The sequence below is a fragment of the Marmota marmota genome, unplaced genomic scaffold (genome assembly GCF_001458135.2).
Source record: "Marmota marmota marmota unplaced genomic scaffold, marMar, whole genome shotgun sequence".
In the NCBI taxonomy this organism is placed as follows: domain Eukaryota; kingdom Metazoa; phylum Chordata; class Mammalia; order Rodentia; family Sciuridae; genus Marmota; species Marmota marmota.
This window is the reverse complement of record NW_025999896.1, coordinates 1,470,283-1,496,535: the sequence shown is the minus strand read 5'-3', so window position 1 is coordinate 1,496,535 and position 26,253 is coordinate 1,470,283. Positions and strand designations below refer to the sequence as shown.

At 45.7% G+C, this 26,253-nt stretch overlaps 1 protein-coding gene across 3 annotated transcripts; it reads right to left on the bottom strand.

The window, feature by feature from the left end:
* Positions 1–5,358: 5,358 nt before the first annotated feature.
* Positions 5,359–20,126, bottom strand: Pfas (phosphoribosylformylglycinamidine synthase). 3 transcript variants are annotated; one of them, XM_048798035.1, is made up of 29 exons: positions 20,059–20,115; positions 19,358–19,472; positions 18,330–18,506; positions 18,108–18,243; positions 17,328–17,433; positions 16,686–16,875; positions 16,455–16,560; positions 15,962–16,102; positions 15,736–15,860; positions 15,431–15,559; positions 13,924–14,055; positions 13,646–13,774; positions 12,028–12,101; positions 11,759–11,915; positions 11,393–11,454; positions 11,087–11,248; positions 10,689–10,814; positions 10,443–10,574; positions 9,805–10,035; positions 9,468–9,648; positions 9,292–9,375; positions 8,950–9,105; positions 8,637–8,756; positions 8,181–8,326; positions 7,852–8,059; positions 7,607–7,698; positions 7,408–7,522; positions 6,375–6,698; positions 5,359–6,281 (listed from the first exon to the last, which is right to left on the bottom strand). In XM_048798035.1, the coding sequence occupies exons 3-29, from the start codon at positions 18,469–18,471 to the stop codon at positions 5,971–5,973; spliced, it is 4,017 nt and encodes a 1,338-aa protein (XP_048653992.1). In that variant the 5' UTR covers positions 18,472–18,506; positions 19,358–19,472; positions 20,059–20,115; the 3' UTR covers positions 5,359–5,970. The 3 variants fall into 3 exon arrangements, with proteins under 3 accessions (XP_048653992.1, XP_015359950.1, XP_048653993.1); XM_015504464.2 differs by lacking the exon at positions 19,358–19,472 and having other exon boundaries at positions 20,059–20,126; XM_048798036.1 differs by lacking the exons at positions 5,359–6,281; positions 19,358–19,472 and having other exon boundaries at positions 6,527–6,666; positions 20,059–20,126.
* Between the last annotated feature and the right edge of the window lie 6,127 nt (positions 20,127–26,253).

Sequence of the window (26,253 nt, the reverse complement as noted above, 5' to 3'; positions counted from 1 at the left end):
GGCGACATCCTCTGCTCCGCTGTTTATTGCTTTTTTCCTGGTACTGGAAATTGAGCCCACAGGCAGTCTACCACTGAGCTACACACACCTATTTTGAGACAGGATCTTGCTAAATTGTCCAGGCTGGCCTTGAACTTGTAATCCTTCTACTTCAGTCTCCCAAATTGCTGGTATTACAGACCTGTGCCACCACGCTCAACAAAACATTCCCTTTTGACAGGCTTACAACTGTCTGACACCTACCTCCTTCCTTTCTAGTCTCTGCCACTTTTCCATGCCCTGGTTTGGGTGTGGTTTCCCAGACACAACATGAAGGGAAGTACACTGAGGGACTAGCATAATCGAGATCAAAAGGTTCCCTGACTGGTGACCTCCCTAGAGAAGGCAGCCCCCACCAGGTGGGCCCATCTGGACCTCTTGTTCACATGCTTCCAGCAGCTGCCTGCTGCCAGGCATAATAGCGCACAACTATATTCCCAGCAGCTTGGGAGTCTGAGGAAAAAGGATCCCAAATTCAAGGCCAGCTCAGCAACTTAAAAAAAGGCTGGGTGTGTGGCTCCGTGGTTAGGCACTCGGAGTTCAATCCCCAGCACCTGCCTGCTGCCTCCCTGCCACCCCTGCCAGTGGTACTCCTTCCAGCAATGAGGCACAGAAGGAAAACAAAACAATAATGTGTATTCAGTACTGTGTTGCTTTTTCTTCTGAAAATTGAAGGGCCCTGTTGGCTGCCAGGCAGGTGTTAAATTAAGAGGCAGGCAGAGCAGCATATGCCTATAATCCCAGCTCCTCCCAGTTCCTTAGGAGGCTGAGGCAGGATTGTAAATTCAAGGCCAACCCTAGCAATTTAGTGAGACTCTCAGCAACTCAGCGTGAACCTATCTCAAAAAAACAAAAAGGACCGAGGATGTAGCTCAGTGGAAAAGTGCTCCTGGGTTCAATCTCCAGTCCAAAAAAAAAAAAAAAGAAAGGAGAGAAGGAAAGAAGATTCTCCCTGTTTCTCCACCACCACCCAATATCTTTCATTTGACCTGATAACAAGAAATTAAAACTCTGAATGGCTGGACAAAGGAAGAGGAAAGGGAAAAGCTTGAGGGAAAGTACAAACCAAGACATAAACTCAATCTCTAAATTCACTCTTTTGTGGGGAGTAGGGGGAGGAAAAGGGGTTTAAACGCAAGAGTACTTTACCACTGAGGTACATTCTTTTTTATTTTTTTTTTAGACAGGGTCTAAGTTGCTGTAGCTGTCCCAAACTTGGGATCTTTCTTCCTTAGTCTCCTGAGTTGTTGGGATTATAGCTGTGTACCACTGCACAGTTCACTCTTTTATTAATGAAAATAATTTTGTCGACTTTCAGACATTTCAACATCATATTTATTTATTTGTTCAGTGGTCTCCTAGTCGGTGCCAGGCACTGTGTTAGGACACAGTGGGGAGTAAAAACAGAATTAACCCTGTATTGTGGAGACAGATCAATGTAAGACTGAAATGGTGAAGACATAGAGCAAATTGGGCTGAGAGGCACATTGTGTTACTGTGACAGCCCCATCTAACCAGCGATTATTACTAGAGCTGTTGGTTCAGCTGATACCTTTTTTTTTTACATTTATTTTTTTATTTATTTTTTTTAAACTTCAAATTTAATCTGTGTTTTATTTTTTATTTTATTTTATTTATTTTTTAGTTTTCGGCGGACACAACATCTTTGTTTGTATGTGGTGCTGAGGATCGAACCCGGGCCGCACGCATGCCAGGCGAGCGCGCTACCGCTTGGGCCACATCCCCAGCCCATCAGCTGATACCTTAAGGAAGGAAAGGACTTGCTTATGCAATTTGGATGTTTTTATCAAGTTTTTGGTTTTAAATGTCAGGTGTGGAAAGCTGAGGTCACCAGATCCCTCCACTCACAGCACACAACTGTTAAAGTTCACTTAGTATCTTTTATCTCTATTTCTCATTCTGTTTTCCCCAAAGGCAGATAATAATGTACTTATCAGACAATCTGCTATTTTCTGGCTTTCAGACAGCTGATAGGTTATCTTGCCAAATGGGTATGATGACAAGATACTGGATCAAGTAAAAGGGCATTGAAAGTTGGACAAGGGAAAAAAGGATGAGCTGGAGATCTAGTTCAGTTGGTACAGTGCTTTTCTTGTATGCCCAAGGCTGTGTTCAATCCCCAGCACCACAAAAAAAAAGGGGGGGGGGAGAAAGGAGAGATGGATTGGGGGAAGTAGTTATTGGATTTGAGATCCTGATGACTTCTAAGCAGCAAAGAGGAAGGAACAGGGATTATAGTGGAAGAGATCTTGGTGATGACAAAATCCAAGATGAGGTTGGTAAAGCAGAATAGTGGTCGCTATAGAGATGATCAGGGAGTTGGTCATTGCCATAATCTAGAATACTTTAAGTCCATTAAGTCCTCAAATCTCTATAAGGGTAGAGAATAGGAGTCAAGGGCTAATACACATGAAGAATAAGGGAGTTAGATTGGGGATGTAGCTCTGTGGTAGACCACTGTCTAGCACATTTAAGGCTATGGGTTCCATCTTTAGCAGCCCCCCCCCTCAAAAAAAAAAAGGTGGTGGTGGTAGGACTATTTGGCTGTAAGGGATAGAAAACATCTTATTGGGTCACAGTGATGCATGCCTGTAATCTCAGCAGCTTGGGAGGCTGAGGCAGGATGATCATGATTTCAAAGACATTTTCAGCAAAAGCGAGGTGCTAAGCAATTCAGTGAGACCCTGTCTCTAAATAAAATAGGGCTGGGGATGTGGCCCCATGGTCAAGTGCCCCTGAGTTCAATCCATGACACCCTGCCCCCCCCCAAAAAAAAAGAGGAGCTAGAAAACATCAAAATTAATAGGACTTAAGGCAAAAGTTCTTCTACACTTACTACAAACAGTAATAGTCTGCCCAAGGCCTGAATAGCCCTCCTCAGTGTCAAGAGATAAGTCTGCTTCTCCCTATTACTCTGCTTTGCATAGCAACAATTCTCCAAGCTACCTCATGGTCCAAGGCTGCTGGACTTCTATTCCAGAGAGCAGGAAGCAAGAGAACGTACCTCATTTTAAAGAACACTTGGAAACTGTATATATGTCATTTCTTCCATCAATTTTGTCACAGCAGCCACAATCCCAGCTAAAATTCTGTAGGTTCTATTTCTAGAAGGGGGAAACCAGATATTGGGGACCAACTGGCAGCCTCTTCCACAGGGAATGATGGGGCAGTAGAACAAAGAACAGGGTGATGGTGATATAGCAGAATGGCAGCAGCCTTAAGTGGAAGGGGGGTGAAGTCTAGAAGTGGGATACATAGGAACCTAACCTTCAGCTCCCAGTAAAAGCCACCCCTGGGAGGGGCTGCAACATGAAGGCAGAAGCACAAAACAGCTACCCATAGTGGTTTGCTAGAGGACCTTTGGGTTGGGGAAGGGACATAGGAACTGGGTCAGGACCAGCAAGGGCAAGTTTGTAAGACTACTGGATGAAAACAGGAATGAGGGGCTGGGGTTGTAGCTCAGTTGTAGAGCACTTGCCTTGGATATGTGAGGTACTGGGTTCAATCTTCAGCATATTAAAAAAAAAAAAAGATATTAAAAAACAAACAGGATTGAGAAGTTAAATGGTCTTGGTATCTGAGACAGGTAGGTCTTGCTTGGCCAAGGTGATCCAAACTAGAAATGGTTCCACCTCTAAAACCTCTAAAACCTCTAAAACCACAATTTTAGGGACTGGATTGTGGCTCAGCAGTAGAGTGCTCGCCTAGTGTGTGTGAGGCCCTGGGTTCGATCCTCAGCACCACATAAAAATAAAGGTATTATGTCCAACTACAACTAAAAACAAATATATTTATTCCTTCCCACAAGTAGAAGGAATGTTCAAATGCCAAAAATGATCCATAGGAGGGCAATACAGCTTAGGGCAGGTCACTGTGCAAAACAATGAGAAAAAGATGTTACTTCTACACACACACACACTTTTTTTCAGTGTGAGGGAGCGGGTGCGGGGGAACTCATGTAAGGCCAGTGCTCTTCCATTGAGTTACATCCCCACACTCACAATTTACACCATCAATCTCTTCTTTAGGTACTATCCCCTATCAGAAGCACATGCCCAGCCTTCTTCCTCTCCCCGCCCACCCTGGTGCCCTCAGAAATCTAAGACTCCAGTCTTTTTTTTTTTTTTTTATTGTTGGTTGTTCAAAACATTACATAGTTCTTGATATATCATATTTCACACTTTGATTCAAGTGGGTTATGAACTCCAATTTTTACCCCGTATACAGATTGCAGAATCACATCAGTTACACATCTATTGATTTACATATTGCCATACTAGTGTCTGTTGTATTCTGCTGCCTTTCTAAGACTCCAGTCTTCACTTTCAGGAAAACTCCTTTAATTAAGATGCCCAACATTTTAGGGGGGCAAATGACCTATAGCAGAAATGTCAGTGAGCTCTACATGTGTGTCAGCAAAGGGAACAAGGAACAATGGAAAACAGCTGCCAGCAAAAGACTGCAGGATGGTAGGAAGCAGAGTGAGCATGGCCCTGCCCCCACCCCACAAGTTATGTGCCAACTCCTTGCAATTTAGTTATACTTTGCCAATTTTTTTGAGAATTAATGCAGATACACAGAAAATGCCCAGCACCTGTTCAGCTTGGTGGTGCTATATCCAGGTATTATCATTTTGGGCAATACTGGGGAATGTAGGGGTGCTATCACTGCAACAACATCCCTAACCCTTTATTATTATTTTTTAAATATTCATTTTTTCAGTTTTAGGTGGACACTGTATCTTTATTTTCTTGTGGTGCTACCCAGTGCCTCGGGTATGGTAGGCAAGCACTCTATCACTGAGCCAAAACCCCAGCCCCAGACTGTTATTATTTTTTAATGTTCTGAGACAGGGTCTTCCTAAGGTGTCTAAGCTGGCCTCAAATTTGTGATCTTCCTGCATCAGCCTCCTGAGTCACTGAAATTACCAGTGTGCACCACTACACTTAGCTTATTTCAAGTTGTTAGATCATAAAATGCTGCTTGGCACAAAAGATAATCAACAAACATTAATAAAATGAACAAAGAGGTAGTATTAGAATAAACTAAGGGCTCTGATCTAAGGATGATAGTCACAACTGCTATCAGAGAGCTAAATTAGGAGAAACATCAAGAATACTGGGTTTAAGGGAAGGCAGGTAGAACACATTTGTAATCGCAGCAGCTCAGAAGGCTGAGGCAGAAGTATCGTGAGTTCAAAGCCAGCCTTAGCAAAAAGCAAGGCACTAAGCAATTCAGTGTGACCCTGTCTCTAAATAAAATACAAAACAGGGCTGGAGATGTGGCTCAGTGGTTGAGTACCCTGAAGTTCAATCCTTGGTACCAAAAGAAAAAAAAAAACCAAAAAACCAAGTACTGAGTTTAGAGGGTGGCACCAGGCCAGCCCTGAGACACAGCCAGAAATCCTGTCAAAGAAAATTCTGTAAGCAACAATTCTCACAGCACAGCTCACTTGAAAAGGAATCCAGGAAGCTTCTGCTACTAACAATGATAATGGACAGGGCCCATTGCATGCTGTTCCCAGATCCTACACCAAAATGAAAAAAGGGGGACATAAACTTCCCTCAGAGCCCAGGAGGGAAATGAGGCAGGATGCGGTGATTGCTGAGGAAGTGGGAAGGCAAGAGAACCCCAGCGCTTGCACCCTAACTTTCGCTTATCAGCTCTTTGCCCCAAGCCACAGGCTGCTTCCTAAACACAAGGAAGGGCAAATGATGTTAGAAGATAGAACTAAGGACAGCTCTACAGACAAGTTTCCAGCAGGCAGATGAGTAAATCAGCTGAGCTTTTCTTTGCATTTTGGTCCTTGTCTGAGATACTTTTGGAAGTCATGAAGGGTAATCCTGAAGGTGACAGAGCAGCAAACACAGAGGGATAAGTTGTAAGGGCAGGTGAGCCTGTCCAGTTGGCTCAGTAGCCTGCTTCCTGGGTCCAGTTTCGGGCATTGATGAAGAGCTGAAGCCACGGGGAGGTGGTAAGAGTGTCAAATGGAGGGGGTCGCCATGCCCACTGCCATGGCCTCACAGCCCTCTCAGGATGAGGCATAAGAGCCAGGTGGCGGCCATCATGGGAGCAGACACCAGCCACACCCCCTGGAGAACCATTGGGATTCAGTGGGTATTGCTCTGTGGGGTTCCCCTCATCATCTGCCCAGTGCAGGGGAGCCAGGCCTTTGGCCTCAATCTGGGCTTGGAGTTCTGGAGAAGAAAATGCCATGTAACCTGGGAGGGAAGAAAGAAAATGAAAGTTAAGTTCCTTCAGGCCCTTTATCCATTCCCAGCTCTCAGTCCTCTCCCCGCCTTCCCAGGCCTGACCTTCTCCATGGGCGCTCCATACTGGCAGCACAGCACCTTCCATCCCTTGAAGCATCAGGGCTGGCCCAGGCCCCACACGCACAGTGGCCCAGCGAGACTCAAAACGCCCAGACAGGTTGTGACGCAGCATGAGGCCGGGCTGGGTTGGCCAGGAGTCATGATCCATATCCTCGACTTCTTCATCAGGGTTGCCACCCACCCAGCCCAGCAGAGCCAGCAACTGACAGCCATTACACACGCCCAGGCTAAAGGTGTCTGGCCGCTTCCGGAAACGCCTCAGCTCAGCCCCGGCCTGTGAATGAAAAGTCACAGCAGCTGCCCATCCTAGAAGGGAACATGGAAGTCAGGTGAGATGTGGGAGGCCTCAGAAAAAGAGAAGCCAAGAATGAAGGGAAACGGCTGCTCTTTGACTCCAGCAGGTACCCCTCTCTGCAGAGCCTGGGGCACGAGAGGGAAGAAATGGGCTTGTCTGCTTAAATCTGATGTTACCAACTCCTGGGACACAGATGGCCAGTGATTTTCTTTTTGCTTGGCCAACAGAACATTAAAAGTTTTTACTTGGGTTGGGGTTGTGGCTCAGTGGTAGAGCGCCTGCCTAGCATTTGTGAAGCCCTAGGTTCAATCCTCACTAGGTTCAATCCTCAGCACCATGGATAAAAAGACAAATAAAATAAAGGTACTGTGTCCATCCAGAATTAAAAAAAAAAAAAAATGCATCATATATGTTTTTACTGAGTTGCTCAACACTTAAAAATAAGATCTCATACAAAAACCTGAATTTTCAGCTTTTCTTTAAACAATAAGGGTCTGGTTATGTTGAGCCACCTTTTCAATAGCTGCTTCAGCCGAGCAGCAGCTGCCCCTTTAGATAGGACATAAATTGTCCAGATTAGCAAGACCCCACCCAGATAACCTGCCCCATTTATTAACCTCAGGCCTTCTGCTGACACCTGACAACTGAACTCATTTGCTCACTCTCCCCTTGGCTTTGTGGAGGTGAGAGATTTGAGGAATGTGGCAGAGGAGCACCTACCTTTGGCAGAGCCCAGGACGTCTGCATAGCTGAAACCACCCACAAAGGCCACACCACGGAATGTGTCTAGCCCAATGGCCCCAGAACAGAGGTCCTGCATGGTCACGTCCCACACCTAGCAGGTCAGAGAAGGCAAATGTCAGGGTACCCAGTCCGAGGCTAGATCAAGGCCTCTAGTTCTGTTGGCCAACCTACTCACCTCAAACCCAGCCAAGTGGAAAGCATCAGCCATCTCCCGGTCTCCATTACTACCCTCTTCTCGCAAGACGGCGACTCGCGGGGCAGGACCACCTGGAAGGAGGAGTGTCTCTGGTCTAGACAGTTACCTCCCCACCTGAACTCCCCAGACACCTTTTCCAGAGCAGGCCCAGGCACCCAGGTCTTGGGCTCCACACCCAGGCTGACGGCCTAGGAAACCAAATGTTGTTATGCACACTCCCTCACCAAGCTCATGGGGCACAGAGGCCTTGGGGAAAGAGGGGGGCAGGCAATAGCTGGGCCCCATCCGCTCCCTTAGACCCTGTTCCTCTTCTGCCACATAGTGTGGCTCTGCCTGCAGCCGGTCCAGTTGGAAACTTGATTCCTCCCAGAGGGCTCGCAGTTGCCCAACTGGCTCCTCCACAACCACAGTCCCGTTCACTGATACCCGAACCTGAAAAGGGCAAGTAAATCAAGAGCTAAGAGAAAGGACAGCCCCTCCATGGCTGGCAGAGAGGCCTACAGCTTCCTCGCTCAGACTGCCCACTAAGCCCCACTCTCCCTGGCTTCCTCACCATGGCATGGGGACCAGCTTCGCCTGTGTGGCCCAGCTCCAGGCAGTGGAGGCCAGCATTCCTGTAACGCTGCAACACTCCAGCCAGGTCTGGCTTCTGCACCTCCAGCACCAGGCCTGGCTCCTCAGAAAACAGCACTGGCAACGCTGGGAGAGCAATGGAGGCAAGTCAGGGTGTTTAGGGTGCTGCCAGAGATTTAGAGGCAGCAACCAGAGCTGTGGTGAGGACTTGGATGGTGGGAAGAGGAAGTTGCATCAGGGACTGTGGGGGGTCTTCAAGGGGTGCAATAAGGAACATAGTGGGTGCCATTTAGTTCAGCTGTCAGGAGATAGCTCAGAAGAGACAGTCGAAGAAGACCCAGGGAAAATGGGTTGAGGACATTCTATTCTTTATCAGGAGATGAGGTCTGCAGGGTAGAGAAGGCAGCCAGACCTGACTCTAAATCTAGTTTCTTACCATCGACCCCAGGCGCAGCTACATCCACTTCTATCCCACAATTCCCAGCAAAGGCCATCTCGAGCAAACAGGTGACAAGGCCTCCATCGCTGACATCATGGCCTGAGCAGAGGAGGCGGTCTGAAGGAAAGTAAAAAAAGTTCAGTGATCTTGGGGCCCAGCCTGATGGCTCCACTTAACTACTTCTGGAGAGTCCATGACAGTGTGTGAGAAGGTAACACACATGGGGAACAGAGAAGGATCCAAGTCCCTAAGCCCCACGTAGTTAGCTGGTGAGCACCTGCTGCCATGTGCACCACCTCTCCAGCCTCACCTTTTAGAAGCCCCTGGGTGATCCTGAAGGCATGAACCAGGTTCTCAGGAAGATCCAGGTTGGGAGGCTGTTCCCCGAGCTGTGAAAAACACTGGGCCAGAGCTGTGCCCCCCAGCCGGTGCTGCCCAGGGCTCAGAGGCACATACAGCAGATGGCCTGAAGAGACAGAGATGGGGGGAGATGGATAGTTCAGGAGTACCCTTCCCTGAGGTGCTCATAGCATTGCCATTCCCAACATGCAAAAAGATGCCCCAGACCATTAGTTCCAGAAAGTACCACAGCCCAGTGCTGAGATGAGGGAGCCCCCAAACTAAGACCAAGGTCAGAGCACATTGCACATACCTCTCCCTCTAGGATGTTTGAGGTCTGGGGTCACAGTGGCTGTGATATCTGGACAAACAGCATAAGCTGAGATGACCAGTGACCCTACAGAGCAAGGAAGACCAAAAAAGAGTGAGATTCCAGCCCAGCCCAATGGTCCCTTCTCCATCCCCCTCTCCTGAGGACCCCAGCCTCACCAGGAGCCCGCACAGTCTCAGTGCCGACCCGGGCAGCCATGCTGAGGGAATCCTTGCCACCATCCACTGCCACACCCAGTGCTGCCATCACAGCCACCATAGCCTCACAGGCATCAGCTAGAGCTGCACCTTCCCCTGGGAGCTTGGCTGCCCACATCCAGTTCCCACTGCACTTCACATCCTAGGAGAGTAGAGATAAACATCAGAGTGGAAGAGACATGCAGACTGGGGTATAGAGGGACTGGGTGGTCATGAGCATGAAATGAAAGGCAAGCGATGAATGTGGAAGTGTCCCAAAGGCCTGGAACTCTAGGGTAGAAGCTGTCAGGGAACTCACCCGGAGATCAGTGACCAGAGCAAACACCAGGTTGGTGAGGGCTTCAGCCACAGCCAGCCGGGCAGCCACCATGGGGTCCAGCAGGCTCTTGACTGGCTGCTCTCCCAGGGCTGTGGCAGCCCCTATGAGTTCCTGGTGACTCAGTGCTACGACAGCTACATCAGCCAGAGGAGTGTGCAAAGGCCCAACACACTGCTGTTGGGCCACCAGGCCACCCACAGAGCGGTCCACCTGTGGTATGAAATACAATTGGCAAGAGGGCAAAGACCAGAGAGCTAGGGGCTCGGGTTGTATGTAGCTCAGTAGTTGAGGGCTTGCCTTGCATGCATGAGTCACTGGGTTTAATCCTCAGCACCGCATACAAAAGTAAATAAATAAAATAAAGATATTTTTTAAAAAAGAACAGAGAGCTCAGGTTGTCCATTTTTTCCTGAGGGAGACAGAACAGTGGGAAACCTGGCTTCCCTCCAACATGCAGATAAGAGCTCCACACAGAGGGTAGGCAGCAAGAAGACCAGGGCATGGGGTGGAGGTGAAGGTATCCCTGTTCTTCCCCCAAGATTCTAGGGCTGTGGTGGTCCTAAGGGGAGCAAAGAAAGCAGAGGGCTGAAGGGGTGAAGCAGGGGTGCAGGGAAGACCTTGGTGGTGAGATAGCGCTTGCTGGCCACAGAGGGTAATCTCAGAACCCGCTCCAGAGCCTGGCGCACACTCAGCCCCTGAGGCAAGGCCAGGGGCTGCAACACAGGAGAATCCCTCTGGAGGAAGAACTCCTACAACAGAAATGGCAACAGGGGAATGTGAGTACCCGCGGAAGGCTGGGTGCAAGCAGATGATGAGGGTCCCGAGTGGAGGGCCACAAGAGAAACACATCCCATCCCACATACCTTCTGAGGCATCTTGCCCAATACCCATTCAAGCTCCAGGTCCACAGGGGTTGGGGGAGGTTTAGGGGGGGCATCCCCCTGGCCATTTCTCCCCATGGGACACTCACGATCATCCACCAGCACGATCTATGGACCACAGGGACACCACCCAGAGGGAATGAGACTATGAGCACCAGCAGGGAATGCTTCCAGAGATTAGGGCAGAGATGGTCCTTCCACCCCTTGTTTTATCTTCCTCTGTAATTTCTACCTTCCCCCTGCTTCCTACATCTGTTCCCCATACGTTCTTTGTCACCATCTCCCATCCTTCTCCCTTGACAGTTCTTGCTCTAGCCCAAGAAGCCAGGCAGCTTGAACCTACCAGTAATGTCTGCTTTTGACTCTTGGAGCCAACTCACCCTCTTGTCTCCAGTAATGGTACCCACAAAGCAAGCCAGACAGCGTTCCCGGGCACTGACACGACTCAGGAAGTCCCGGTGGGGGGGCCTCAACAGAAGTGCATTTGACTCCTGGTACTCGGCCCCCCAGATTTCCAAGGCATTCAGGGTTGGGTCACCCAGCTACACAGACATAGCAGAAAGCAAAGAGAAGAATCACTAGGCCTTCCCCCACCTCACACTGTTGCTAGGAATTGGGGAACATAAAGGAAGGATGGCTGGGGCTGGTAGAGGGGGAACTGCCAGACTTCAGGGGATGAGACCAACCTGGAAGCGGCTGGTGTAAATGATGGCCCCTGCTGGGTCACTCAGTTCCTTTAGGACATTGCCTGGTGAAAGGATTGCAGGGAAAGGTGGCAATCTGGTCATGGTCAGCTCCAGGCAAAAAAAGGGCAGTCCCAAACCTCCAAAGGAGCACCTAATTGTGTCCCTGCAGGAATTGCTGCTATAGTCTCACTACCAATTGTCACAGGGCAGCAGGCTCCACCCACTCCAACCCCGAACTGGTCCAGAACATACAGCATGAAGGACTTAAGAGCTGGGTGGTTGGTTGCAGATGCTCAATGTCTCTCCCTAAACCAAATTTGGCAGGAGTTAGTAGGCCCAGCACTTTGTCCCAACTGCTTCCCTCACCATTGCCACCAGCACCCTGATCATGGAGGCTGCAGATGGGGTTTTCCATGGGGGCTTCCACACAAGCCCGGATAACGCGGTTCATTTTCTGTTCCATTTCTGGGTCTCCCCGCTGCACAGCCCCAAAATCCAGGTCACTGGCATTATCTCCCTGCACCTGAAGGAACATAAAGCATAGCTCAGCTCAGGGAGGCTGGGCTCCCTCAAATCCCACACACATAGGACCCAGCAACATCAAGGAGTCTGAATCTTTAGCTATTCCCACTCACCTGCACAGATGAAGCTGCTCCACCTCCAACTCCAATCCTATAGACAGGACCCCCAATCTTTACAACATCCATGCCTGCAAGGAAGAAGCGTAGAAACAGAACACAGGGAAAACCATCACAAGCCTCTAAAGCAAGGTAGTATAAGGACAAAGAAAGTTTATGTGAGGGGTACATGATCTTAATACTCCACTGGGCTGATGGGAGACTGAATTAGAACAACATCTACAGAGGATAATGTGGCCCTAACAATCAAAATTACAAATACATGTAGCTCAGTGGTAGAGCACTTGTCTAGCACGGACAAGGTCCTGGGTTTGACCCCCCAGTACAGCAAAAATACATACATACATACATACATACATACATACAAATGCTTCTGTTCTTTGGGAAAATACACTTCAAGGAATATTTTTTTTTTTTTTTTGGTACCAGGGATCGAACCCTGGAGACACTTAACCATGAGCCACTCCTCAGCTCTTTCTATATTTCATTTAGAGAGAGGATCTCGCTAAGTTGCTTAGGGCCCCACTAAGTTGCTGAGACTGGCTTTGAACTTGCAATACTCCTGCCTCAGCCTCCCCAGACACTAGTGTTTCAGGCAAGAGTCACTATGCCGGGCATACTTCAAGGAATTTATTCTATGAATTTACTCATAAGGATACAAAATTTGCCTACCTATAAGAGTAAACATTGTAAACTGGGCGCAGTGGTGCATGCCTGTTATCCTAACAGCCTGGAGATGAAGGCAGAAGATCACAAGTGCAAAGCGAACCTCAGCAATTTAGCAAGGATCTAAACAACTTATAAAAACTCTGAGACCTTATCTCTAAAAAAAAAGAAAGAAAACTGGAGATGTGGCTCAGTGGTTAAGTGCCCTGGGTTCAATCCCTGATACCAAAAAGTAAATAAGTAAATAAATAAAAATTTAAAATAAGGGTTGAGGGATGTAACTCAGTAGCAGAATATCCCTGGGTACAATCCTCAATAAGTTCTAGATGAAGTAAAGAAAAGAAGAACAAATATTCATATGGATCTACTTGCATATGCCGCAAACACTTCTAGCAGGATACAAAAGTAACTGAATAAAATTGATTGTCTCTAGAGAGGGAAACTGGGGTCTGGAGGTCAGGGGAAGGAGTTTTCAACGCATAACATTCCTTGCCTTTTGAGTTTTGAGCCATGTGACCGGATCACTTAGTCAGAAAATGGGACCTGGACTTTTATCTTGATTCCACCATAGCTCTTAGCACAGTGCTCTGCACACAATGAGTACTCAATAAATGTTTGCTTAATTGAACTGAACCAGCAAATAAAAGTCCCTGGCATATAGCAAATAGCGAACAAACATTAACTGCCTCAATTTAGCAGGGTGTGATCCAGAAGCATAGGGGTAGGGGTGAGAAGGGCCTCTCCCCTACATAAATAAAGTAGGGAGGAGACAGAAACAACAAAGGCTGAGACTGCTTGCTAACATAAACTACTCTCCTGCCTTGAAAACCTGTACTGGAGGAGAGACATGAACCAAGGAATTAAAAACTAATCAATAAATGTCCCCTCAATTCCCTCCCTGAAACTTTCCTGTGCTGACCGAATACAGGGAAAAGTAGCAGGTTTTTACCTGGCTCTGGAGGTTCCTTGCCCACATGCTCAGCTTCCATGGACCCAATGCCCCCACTAAACATAATGGGTTTGATCCACTCACGCCGCTGACCATTAGGGAGCTGGAGGCCGAAAGAGCGGGCAAAGCCTGGAGTGTGGACATCAGAAAGAAGGGGTTAGGAACCAATCACACAGACCCCTAGCCTTTGCCCAATACCACAGTCCATGGGTCACACACTCACCCACAAGCCCTTGGGGGACTACGTGTTCATTATCCCTCTACACGCCCAGCCTTACCAGCCAACACTGGTTCCCCAAACTTGTTGCCATAGTCAGATGCCCCATTACTGGCTTCGATGGCAACCTCCAGGGGCCTGGCAAAGTTCCCAGGGTACTGGAAGCTTGGATCCTCCCAGGGAAGATTATAACCTGAGAGGAAAGAAGAAAGTTGAATGGACTATAAAGATATAAGATGGAGTTGGGCATGATGGTGCACACCCATAATCCCAGCAACTTAGGAGGCCTCATGAGAAGAGAAGTTTGCAAGTTCAGGGTCAGCCTTGGCAACTGAGACCCATTCTCAAAAAAATAAAAAAGATGAATTGGGGATATAGCTCAGTTGGTAGAGTGCTTGCCTCGTATGTGCAAGGACCTGGGTTCAATCCTCAACACTACAAAAATAAATAAATAAAAAGGGCTGATAATGTAGCTCAGAGATAGAGCATGCCCTTGGCTTTGATCCCCAGTACCTAAAAACAACAAAAAAGAAGCAGGATGGAAGAACCAGCATCATTGGGCAAGTCTAAATCAGTAAGGACCACCCGCATGGTTGGAATGTCCACTTTAGCACAGTGTAGAACCTGTAGTTAAGTGCTAGTCTTTTTCTCCACCTCCCACATCAGCCTTCCCTCTTCTCAGTATCAGACTTCTTTTTCTGTTATAGTACTGGGGATTGAACCCACCTCTCCCCACATGCTAAGCAAGAACTCTACCACTGTGCTATATCCCCAGCTCAAAATATCCAACTTCTTAAGCTTTTCTGGATTTTGGAGACAAATAGTAATTAAAACACAACCCAGGGCTGGGATTGTAGCTCAATGGTAGAACACCACTTGCCTAGCATGTGTGAGGCACTAGGTTTAATCCTCAGCACCATATAAAAATAAATAAAGGTCTGCTGACAACTAAAAACAAACAAACAAAAAAACTCAAAAAACAAGACAATCTAGATGTGCTCAGTAGTTAATGTGGTTAAGTGCCCCTAGGTTCTATACCTGGTACTGAAAAAAAAAAAAAAAAGACAAACCAGCATCATGTTTTCTGGCTGAGACAGTAATAGCTTCTAAAGTAAATCATCATGGTTAGCGACACATGCCTGTAATCTCAACAGATATAATCCCAACAGCCTCAGGAGGCTGAGGCAGGAGGAATGTGAATTCAAAGACATCCTCAGCAAGAGCAAGTTAGAGTGGCCCTAAGAAACTTAGCAAGACCCTGTCTCAAAATAAAAAATAAAAAGGGCTGGAGATGTGGCTCAGTTGTTAAGCACCCTGGGTGATTCAATCCCCAGTATCAAAAAAAAAAAAAAAAAAAATTATGATTCTGCAAATCTAGGCTGGCACCCAACATCTCCAATGGCCTACACACCTCATGATCAGGGTCAATGAAAAGCCAGCTATTCGGGAGTTCTTCCTCCCCACAAAAAGACACCCAGATGACCCTTTGGTCTACAAAATGCAAGGATTTGGTGCCGCCAGGACAAAAAGTCTGGAGGCAAGGTGGGTAGAGAGGAAGAAGACTGGACCTGGGATATGCAGGTTTCCAAAACAATAGCCAGCAGTGCCAGCCACCACATGGGCCCCGCGGCCCGTGCACTGGATGTCCCGGATTCGGCCCCCTGTGCCCGTGGTTGCACCACTGAAGGGGGCCACTCCTGCAAAAAGAGAGTGGGGGAGGCATGAGTGTCACAGAGACAAACCTCATCCCTGACCACCCCCATGGAAATAAAGACAACAAGCTTTCTCTTTTTTCCCAGCCTCAGCCTAGATACCTGGGACCTTTGCCCTACCCTACTCTCTGATCTCCATCCCTCTCAGGAATACAGCTCACCTGTGGGGAAGTTGTGTGTCTCGGCTGTGAAGACAACATGTCTTAGCCCCTGCCGTTGCTGGAAGCAGCTTGGCTGTGAAGGATCCTCAGGTCGTAGGAATCGGACTTCCTTCCCCCGGATTGCACTGTGGACATGTCCATGCTGGACCCACTTCTTTCTCGAGATCTGTACTAACCCAACCAGGTTCCAGGGCCTCCCCCTCCCCAGACCCAAGGCACAAGCAACCTGCTGTTGTCACAGAACTTGAGGACATTGTTAGGATTCGAGGACATCTGGGTACTCATGATAGACTCAAACAGCGAGTGTGTCAACTTCTTTCCATCCACATGGAGCTGGCCCTTGAAGAACCAGTGTCGGCTGTGCTCACTGAGGGAATTACATGGAGAAAGGAAGGCAGAACAAAAACAGGAGTCATTCCTCAGTGCCATGTCCTCTCAATAGCATTCAGCAGCAGTTATGGCTTATTCACACTTAAATAGGTCAAAATACATTCCATAAGGTCAATCATCAAGCATTCTGTCACTGTGGATTATCCAGAGCCAAAGTAGAGATGAAACTAAGATCTGAAGACAGATTCCTGGATGGTTAGGGGGAGCCCAGGCCCTCAAAGACTCAGAAAGGCCATTACACCAAGGAAGAACTATGAAGCCAAGTCCCCATGGTCTACCCTTTTAACCTGTAGGAGCTCATATATCAAAATGACCAAATTTGTCCTCACCTATTGGACTGAGCCAAGTCAAAGGCCTCCACAGTGCTGGGATTCCGCTGTAGTTCCTGGAAGCGCTTGGTATAGAAATCCAGGTCCCAGGAGTCTAGAGCCAGACCTATAATACAAACCCCAGAAAAGTTTACTATATGGCTCAGGTCACCTTATTCCAAGTCTCAACGTATCTACTGGCATTCTAGTATCCTGGGTCTTTCCCTTCCATTCCCACAGACTCCTACTCACCTAGCTCCTGGTTGGCCTTCTCCAGGGCAAGCCGACCCTCAGCTAATATGTTGATGGGGCCATTCAGGGGGGCTGGGATGCTTTCAGGGGAGAAGCTCTGGATGGGATGGGGAAAGTGCTGCTCTGTCATCCGGTCATGCAGGGCAGCCAGAGCCACGGTCTCCACCTCAGCTGAAGGGTGGTGGGCAAACTAAGAATGACACACACACAGAAGGCAAGGGATGAAGAGTGAACTGAAGAATGGAGGGAATACTCCACCCTTGGCTCTCCAAATATACAATGCTAGTCCACTGCTACCCTACAGCACCCCCCCCCCCTTTTTTTTTTTTTGCAGTGCGGGGGATTAAACCCAGGGCTAGGCATCCCCAGGCCTATACAGCACCTGTGTCTAGACAACAAAAAGAAGACTCCCCTTCCAGGAATGAGTCCGTGCTATGATGCATAAATTAGCAGAGGAAACACAGACTGGATTTCTATCCTATTCATCCCTTGATAAGGAATCTTTGGATAGTGACTAATTCATACAATAATGAAGAACAGGTCCAAAGCCAGGAACTCTTCCCTTGCTTCTCCCATTATTTCCCTAGATCTTAGGATCTAATCTCTTCTAGTACACCTCCTCCTAATCACCCATTGCCTCACCGAGAGCCGGTAGCGTCGGGTAATCTCCACACGATTTACAGCTCCCAGCCCTGAGGCCTGGCACACAGAAACGATGTTGGTGGATGTTGGAGTACAGAAGTTCAGCCTGCGAAGTGGGCCAAATGGTTAGGATCTTGCTAGAAAGGCAGATCCTATCCATCCTGTCCAGCCAATCTCCCATCACTATCCCCTCACCAATGGTCTCCAACCTCAGACTGGGCTCCAAGAAACCTGCTTTCAAGTCACTCAGATCAAACTATAACTATCCTCTAGGCAACTCAGTGAGACCCTATCTCTAAATAAAATACAAAAAATAGGGCTGGAGATGTGGCTCAGTAGTCGAGTGCCTCTGAGTTAAATCCCTGATACCCCCCAAAACAAACAAACAAACTATAACTATCCTTCTAGCAATAAAACTGCTGCAATTTAGGGGCTAGAGCTGTAGCTCACCAATAGAATGCTTCCTTAACATGCACAAGGCCCTAGACACAAACCTCAGCACTAAAAAGTCAAAAACTGCCACAATTTTAACTTCTCAGAATACAAGTTATTTTACTTTCAGAATATATCTGAGAGCTGGCTCAATCTATAAACGCATGTACCACATGGAGAAAATATGTGCAGTTTCCAAGGAAGGGAGTAAGATGTAATGAAAGCAAAACAAACTCCTGAGGATCACAAGAGGAACTTACAATGGAAGTGGAAGGGATATGCAGTGAATTCAAAAGAAAGGCTATGTCCTAGTTACTGAAACAAACTGCCCCAGGTTAAAACACATACCTGGGCCCAACTTCCAGCAGCAGGTCATTGGAACCTGGAAGGAGCCAGGACTTTTGAGCAACATCATCCAGCAACAACGGGCAGCCAAACAGCCATTTCAGCTTCTTTATTTCCTCAGCATTTGGGAAGGCCTCAGCTACAGGGAGACAGAGCAAGGATACATTAAGATACTACATGTGGCACTATAGCACTTCATTCAAGCATCCAATTCGTAGGCCCAACCTGTCCAGTCCACATTGTAACAGAGTTCTGTCTCAACACCCTGCAGCTCTGGTAGTTGCCTTTGTACTTTCTGTAGAGTGTGTCCAGTCGCTGCTCCTTCATGGCCAGAGGGTCGGACATAGAAGTGAAGGACTGGGGCCATCTTTGCAGGTGTCCTTTCAGGGAAGAATTAGTTTCCTTTAAAAAAAAATTAAACAAACAAACAAAAAAAAAAAAATTAAGGCTGGGGATGTGGCTCAGTGGTTAAGCACCCTGGGTTCAATCCCTGGTACCAAAAAAAAAAAATAAATTTAAAGCTTTCTTGTTGAACTAATTTCAAGTTTCAAGGACAGTCGAGACATTAGTATTAGGTTAGGGGAAAATAACAGGGGCACTCAGAGAAAGGGTAACCAGGAAAAGGTAGGCTTCTAATCTACTTCACTCATTCAACCATGATCACACTCGGAGCTCACAGATATACACTGCCTCTTCCCAAGAAGTGTGAGAACACAATGTGGACAACTCAAACTTAACTTATTAAAAACTGAATTCAGGACTGGGGATATAGCTCAGTTGGTAGAGTGCTTGCCTCGTATGTGCAAGGACCTGGGTTCAATCCTCAACACTACAAAAATAAATAAATAAATATAAAATAAAAACAAAACCTTACTGGACATCAAATGAATATTTGTTTTATAATTATTTATTATTTTCCATATTACATTAGACATATGCTACTTAGCTTTCAACCNAAAAAAAAAAAAAAAAAAAAAAAAAAAAAAAAAAAAAATTCACCCTTAGCATGCTAAGGCCCTGGACTTGATCCTTGGCACCACAAAAAGAAAAAAACAAAAAACTGAATTATTTGACTACTACTTATGTCCTGGACATAAGGACCAAGGATTGTGATATTGCCAATCTAGAGGTCACTTTAACAGTTCTTATCTTACTAGACGTCTCAGCAACATTTGACTTACTCATTCCCTACTTTTTGAAACAACACCCTCTCTGGCTTCAGTGACACCACACTTTCCTGGTATCTTTCCCACCTTCTGGTTGCTCCTTTTGGGTCATTTTTGCTGCTCATTTGGGTGCCCAGGGCTCTCTTCTTACTTCTCTTCTATTTCTTAAGTGACCTCATCCAGTCCTAATTTTAAATATTATCTGGTAGAATGAACAAATGAAATTGCCAGCATTCAACAATTTTTGGCCAAAACAGTAATTTCTTATGGTTCAAGTTAATATTTGCCAATGAATTCTATAACTTTACCCAACACTGACGATTCCTGAAATTCCAGATAAGTACATTCAAAAGCTTGTGGTATCTCCACACACTGATGTCTCATAAACACAGCAAATATCTGTTATGGCCAAAACAGCAATTTTTTTTTTTTTTTTTTTAGTTGTTGATAGACCTCTTATTTATTTAATGCAGTGCTGAGACTCGAACCCAGTGCCTCACACATGCCAGGCAAGTGCACTACTGCTGAGCCACACCCCCATCCCCCAAACAGGAATTTTTATTTATTCTCCAGAGTTGCTATTCCCCATGTCAGTAAACACTACCATCATCTAATTAATTGCTCATCTAATTAATTAATTTAATTAGAGTTGACCTAGGGATGTAATTCAGTGACAAAAAAACTTGCCTAGCAGGTTTTTCCTTCAGTCTCTCTAATCTATTTCCAAATAGCCCTCAAATCTCATCTGGACTACTTCACTCTAGTCCAAGCCTCCCCTCTCCACTCACCTGGATCAATGTACTGGCTTTGGGAACAGAGTCTGATTCCACCTCTGCAAAACCACAAACCATTTGCCACATGTCAGCATAAAGATGATGGCTTCCCATCACACATGGTATAAAATTTCAACTCAGTGCTCTGGATTACCTGGTCTGGCCACCTCTTCAACCCTATCTCACCCACTCTGCAAGGATCCCACTAGGTTCTACTGTATTCCTCTAACTTACCAAGCTCGGTACTAAAAGGCATTTTTTCCTCTAACTTACCAAGCTCAGTACTAAAAGGCATTTTTTTTTCACCCTTATATATGCATAGCTAGTTATTTTTTCTCTTTTGGTACCAGAGATTTAACTCAGGGGCACTGGACCACTGAGCCACAGCCCTAGCCCTATATTTTTGTATTTTATTTAGAGACACAGTCTCACTGAGTTAGTGAGTAGCTTTTTGCCGAGGCTGGCTTTGAACTCAGGATCCTCCCTGCCTCTCCTCCCGGGAGTTGCTGGGATTAGAGGCATGTACCACCCCGCCTGCATGGCTAGTTCTTTATAGTTATTTAGATTTCAGGGAAAATTCACCTGCTTGGAAAGGCCTTATTGGACTAGCCAATCTTAAATAGCCACTCTCAGATGGCTCTGGTTAACTTCTTATATAGTATTCACCCCAATCTGACATTTTTATTTACTTTTCACTCTATATTCCCCCCTAAAACAAAATCTGTCTGCATGTGCTGAAGCTGCTTCATCTTCGTTTAATCACCAAAGCTTGAGCAATTCCTGGGGCTTACTTTTTTAACATAAAGCTTAAAAAGTAAATAAATGAAAACGTGTTGCCTGAGTCAATGAATTCTTGGTTCCCACCACTCCTCTGTCCCTCTCTTCTTTCAGGGCAGTCTTCCTGAAACCATTTTATTTAGCTTTTCATAGGAGGGGCGCGGTGGCAGATGCCTGTAATCTCAGGGGCTCAGGAGGCTGAGGCAGGAGGATCCTGAGTTCAAAGCCAGCCTCAACAAAAGCGAGGCACTAAGCAACTCAGTGAGACCCTATCTCTAAATAAAATACAAAATAGGGTGGGGGATGTGGCTCAGTGGTCGCGTGCCCCTGAGTTCAATCCCCAGAACTGGGAAAAAAAGAAATGATATATGGATGTGGAAGCTGAGGCTTGTTACAATGGCTTGTTGCATAGTTTTGTAATATAAATGCTTAACACTTTCTACCTTTGAACAGTTTTTTTTTTTGTATGTTTTTAAAACCTTATAAAGCATGAATATACGTTTCTATTAAAACCTATCATCTGGGCACCGTGGTCGCTCACCTGTAATCCCAGCGGCTCCCAAGCCTCAGCAAAAGAGAGGCACTAAGAACTAAGTGATACGATACCCTGATACCCTATCTCTAAATGAAATACAAAATAGGGCTGGGAATGTGACTTAGTGGTCAAGTGCCCCTGATACCCACCCCCAAAAAAATGACCTATCAGAAGCTGGGTGCAGTGGCACACACCTATAATCCCAGCAGCTAGGGAGACTGAGGCAGGAGGATCTAGAGTTCAAAGCCAGGGCTGGGGATGTGGCTCAAGCAGTAGCGAGCTCTCCTGGCATGCGTGCGGCCCGGGTTCGATCCTCAGCACCACATACAAACAAAGATGTTGTGTCCGCTGTTCAAAGCCAGCCTCTGCAATTTAGGGACACCCTACCTCTAAAAATCAAAAAAGGGGTCAGGGACTGGGGATGTGGTTGAGTGCAGGGGGTTTCAATTCAATTTCCAATACCAAAAAAAAAAAAAAAAAAAAACCCAAACTATCAGAAAACAGGAACCAGCAATGTATGGTGGCTGCTACTGAGTAGAAAGTTGATACAAGTTGATACCCCTTCTAGGCTTGAGAAGATAAAGGGAGGAAATAATGTTAACAGGAGCTGGAGGCACCCCACCATCATAAGTACAGTGTTAAAAGAAAATAATTACTGGATTCTCTCTTCCTTCTCTCTCATCTCCATGTAAATTTTGATTTGTTTTGTTTCCTTTTTTCTTTGTTCCTATTCCTGTGCAAATTGTCTTTGTCTCTTGTTAGCCAAACTTACCCTATAAATAGCCTAGTTTCAGCTGGGCTTGTTGGCCTAGAACTGTAATCCCAGGGGCTAGGTAGGCTGAGAGAAAAAGATCACAAGTTCAAAGCCAACCTCAGCCATTTATGTATGTATTTATGTGTGTGTGTATGTATGTATGTGGATTGAGGGATACCAGCAATTGAACTCAGGGTCACTCAACCACTGAGCCCCAGCCCTATTTTGTATTTTATTTAGAGACAGGGTCTTAACTGAGTTGTTTAGTGCCTCACACTTGCTGAGGTTGTTTACCGGTGACAGTCCTTGCTTCCTGAATGCTGAAGTATAACACCAGAGAAGCACGCTAAGGCAAGTGTAGAGTGGAAAGTGGAAGGCTTTATTAAAGGACAGCAGAAAAGACTTCTCCCTGGAGGAAGAAGGGGACCCAAAAGGCTAAATCCGTGGAAGGGGGAGGTCTTCCCTTTTAGTCTTCCCACATTCAAATCTTTTGTTTCTCTTTATCCTGCAGTGTTAGAATGCAGGTGGGAAGGCTAAAAGGTGGGAGATAGGTGGACTGAAAGAGTAATCTGGGCAGGAAGGGCCTGGGGTGGTTTGATTAACACTTCCCTGTTTGCTGGGAGCTGTTTCTTTAACAGTTCCTTAGGAAGGGTTCTGGTCTTGGGGACATTAACATTTCAATTTCCCCAAGTGCTGCTCTGGTTTCCTGGACTCCATTCTCGATAATGGCCTCCATTTTATTTATCTTTCTCTATATTAGAATCGATTTACCTAACTACACTAACTACCTATCTTTAAATCTGGCTTCAATATCATGTGTCTATCAATATCTCTCTTTAATCTTCTTTTATTTATTTAGTTATTTTGGAACCAGGGATTGAACCCACAGGTGCTTCACCACTGAGCTATGTCCCCAGCCCTTTTTATTTTTTATTTTGAGACAGAGTCTCACTAATTTGCTTAGGGCTTTGCTAATTTGCTGAGACAGGCTTTGAATTTGTGATTCTCCTGTTTCAGCCTCTTGAGCTGCTGGGATAACGGGTGTGCACCATACCTGGCTATATGACAAGCTATTTCTTGTTTTGTTGTTTTTTGTTTGTTTGTTTTTGACTGGGGATTGAAACCAGGGGTGCTTAACTACTGAGCCACATCCCTAGCCCTTTTTTATATTTTATTCAGAGAGAGGGTCTCACTGATGTGCTTAGGGCTTCACTAAATTGCTGAAGCTGGCTTTGAACTTGTGATAAACCTGACTCAGCCTCCTGAGCTGCTGGGATTATAGGCCTGAGCCAGCATGCCCCACCCCACTTTAAGCTTCTTTTAATCAGTATAAAAATATATTCTGTAAACTAGCAAAGTACATAGACACTAATTAACTGGATTTACAGTACTCTAAGATTAACTGGACTTTTTAAGAATTCAGATCTGGAAGAAAATAGATGTGGGTGTGAAGGTGAGGTCAGTCATGGAGTTTTTAGATTTAAAGCTCTAGTTCCTCTTGCCTTCCCTATTTATCTTTTTACCTATCCTGATTTCTTCCATCCTACCTCCCTCCCATGGCCTTGAAAACTGATGCACTTTTTAAATCCTAATTTTCTGGTATGACTGTTAACCTTATAAAATTCATAACTATCCTGGTGCAGTGGGGTGTATCTGTAATCCTAGTGGCTCAGGAGGCTGCGGCACAAGGATCATGAGTTCAAAGTCAGCCTCAGCAATTTAGTGAGGCACTAGGCAACTCAGTGAGACCCTGTCTCTAAATAAAATATTAAAAAGGGCTAGAGATGTGGCTCAGTGGTTAAGTGCCCCTGGGTTCAATCCCTCATACCAAAAAAGAGAGGGAGAGAGAGACTGAGAACTAGATTGGCTGTCTTATTTGTCCCTTAATTCTAAGAGGCCTTGTTTTTCATGGGAGTCCTTGACTATCATTAGAGCACCCTGGGTTCTTCCCCTAGCACTGCAAAAAAATAAATCTTAACTATGGGGTGGTGATGGATTCAATACAGCTTTCTGCAACCACTGTAGCCCAAATTCAGCTCTTTCTTCTATAAGCCATCAAAAATAAATCCCAGGGGCTAGGTTTGTGGCTCAGTGGTAAAGTGCTCGCCTAGCATACATGATCCTCACCACCACATAAAAATTAAATAAAGATATTGTGTCCACCTACAACTAAAAAATAAAAATAAAAAAAAGTAAATCCTAGGCCAGGTGTGGTGGTGCACACCTGTGACCCCAGATACTTGGGATCTAAGCTGAGGCAATAGTCTTAAGTTCAAGGCCATCCTGGACAACTTAGTGAAACTGAAAGGATAAAAGAAACTGAAGTTAAAATGTAAAGGACCAGGTATTGTAAAGTTTCTGAACTGCACTCAAAACCTGAAATTCCTGTGGCAGTTAAGACAATTCCAAGAACTGCCCATTAGATATGTGTCGAAATCCCCCCTGACCACTTAGTTGCTTAACAACCTGGACCCTGTGCAGCTCGGCACATAGGCACCTCAGGGCCCAAACCAATCAGTTTAAATGTATCTCCCTCCTTAGGACTGACCTATCACTCTCACCTGACCTGTTCCCACCAATGAATGTGCTAATCATGTCTGAGAGTTGTTGTTTGATTTTCCTGCACCTCATGATGATTTGCTCTGATGTATGCAAAGCCCCCGCCCTCCCCAAAAAGTGTACTTAAGCACTGCTTAACCCCTGCTCGGGGCTCTTGGCCGCTCTCCTTTCTTGAGTGAGCACGGAGCCCCAGCACACTGGATTTTCAATAAACCCCCTTTTGCTGTTGCATGAGTCGGTCTCTTGGTGGTCACTTCCTCCATCGTTCGCCGGTCCCTTACAAAACCTCGACTCAAAGTAAAAATTAGAAAGGACTAGGGATGGGGCAGGGGTTGTAGCTCAGTGGTAGAGCACTTGCCTAGCATATGGGCTTGATTCTCAGCACACATATAAATAAAATAAAGGTCCATCAACAACAACAACAACAAAAATTTTAAAACATTATTTAAAGAAAAAACAAAAAAGAAAAAAACTAGGGATGTAGTTGAATGCTACAGTACCTACTATATGAGGCCCAGGGCCACTAGAGGAAAAAACAAAAGGTAAATCCCAAGATATGAGGCACATCCTTGTATTTATAATAGATAGAGGAGAGTCTGTCAGAGTTGAGAAAATACTGAAAGCAAAAAGATTAGGTTAGGGGCCTTGGCTAGGTCCAATAAATGCTTTAATAAAAAGGTCAGTGGATAGTGGCATGGGAAAGTTTCAGTTTCAGCTTCTAGCGGATTGATTGATTGATTCATTCATTCATTCATTCTTCTGCTTCTTCCTCCTCTTCTTCTGGTTGAAAGCTAAGTAGCATATGTCTAATGTAATATGGAAAATAATAAATAATTATAAAACAAATATTCATTTGATGTCCAGTAAGGTTTTGTTTTTATTTTATATTTATTTATTTATTTGTTTATTATTTATTTATTTTTTTTTTGAGATGAGGTCTCACTGTATGGCCTATGCTGGCCCTGAACTCCTCTCCTCTAGCAATCCTTCCAGCCTTGGCCTCCCAGTAGCTGGGCCTACAGGCACATGCCACTGCACTTGACTCCCAAAATTTATTATATAAAGAACTTGTCATCACAGTGCATATCTAGTGCATCAAATATAGAATAGAGAGAAGATCTGCACCAAAAGTGAAGTTAAGGAGCTGGGGCTGTAGCTCAGTACCGAAGCACTTGCCTCATATACATGTAGGCCCTGGCTTAGAGTCCCAGCATTGCAAAACAAACAAAAATAAAGTTGAACTGGTTGTGGTGGTGCATGACCATAGTTAAAAAAATTTTTTTTTCTTTTAAATAAGTTGAGTCAGTCTTAGTGGTGCATGCCTGTAATGCCAGTGACTGGGAAGGTTAAGTATCACAAGTTTGAAGCCAGCCTCAGCAACTTAGCAAGACCTGTCTCACGATAAAAATAAATAGCAAACAAGTTGAATGAGGAGATAGAATTAGTTGGTTTTGTAGAATTAGTTTTTTTTTTTTTGTTTTTTTTTTTGGCACCAGGGATTCAACCCAGGAACACTTAACCAGAGTCCTAGTCCTTTCTTACATTTTATTTAGAGATAGTCTATGCTAAATTGCTGAGGCTGGCT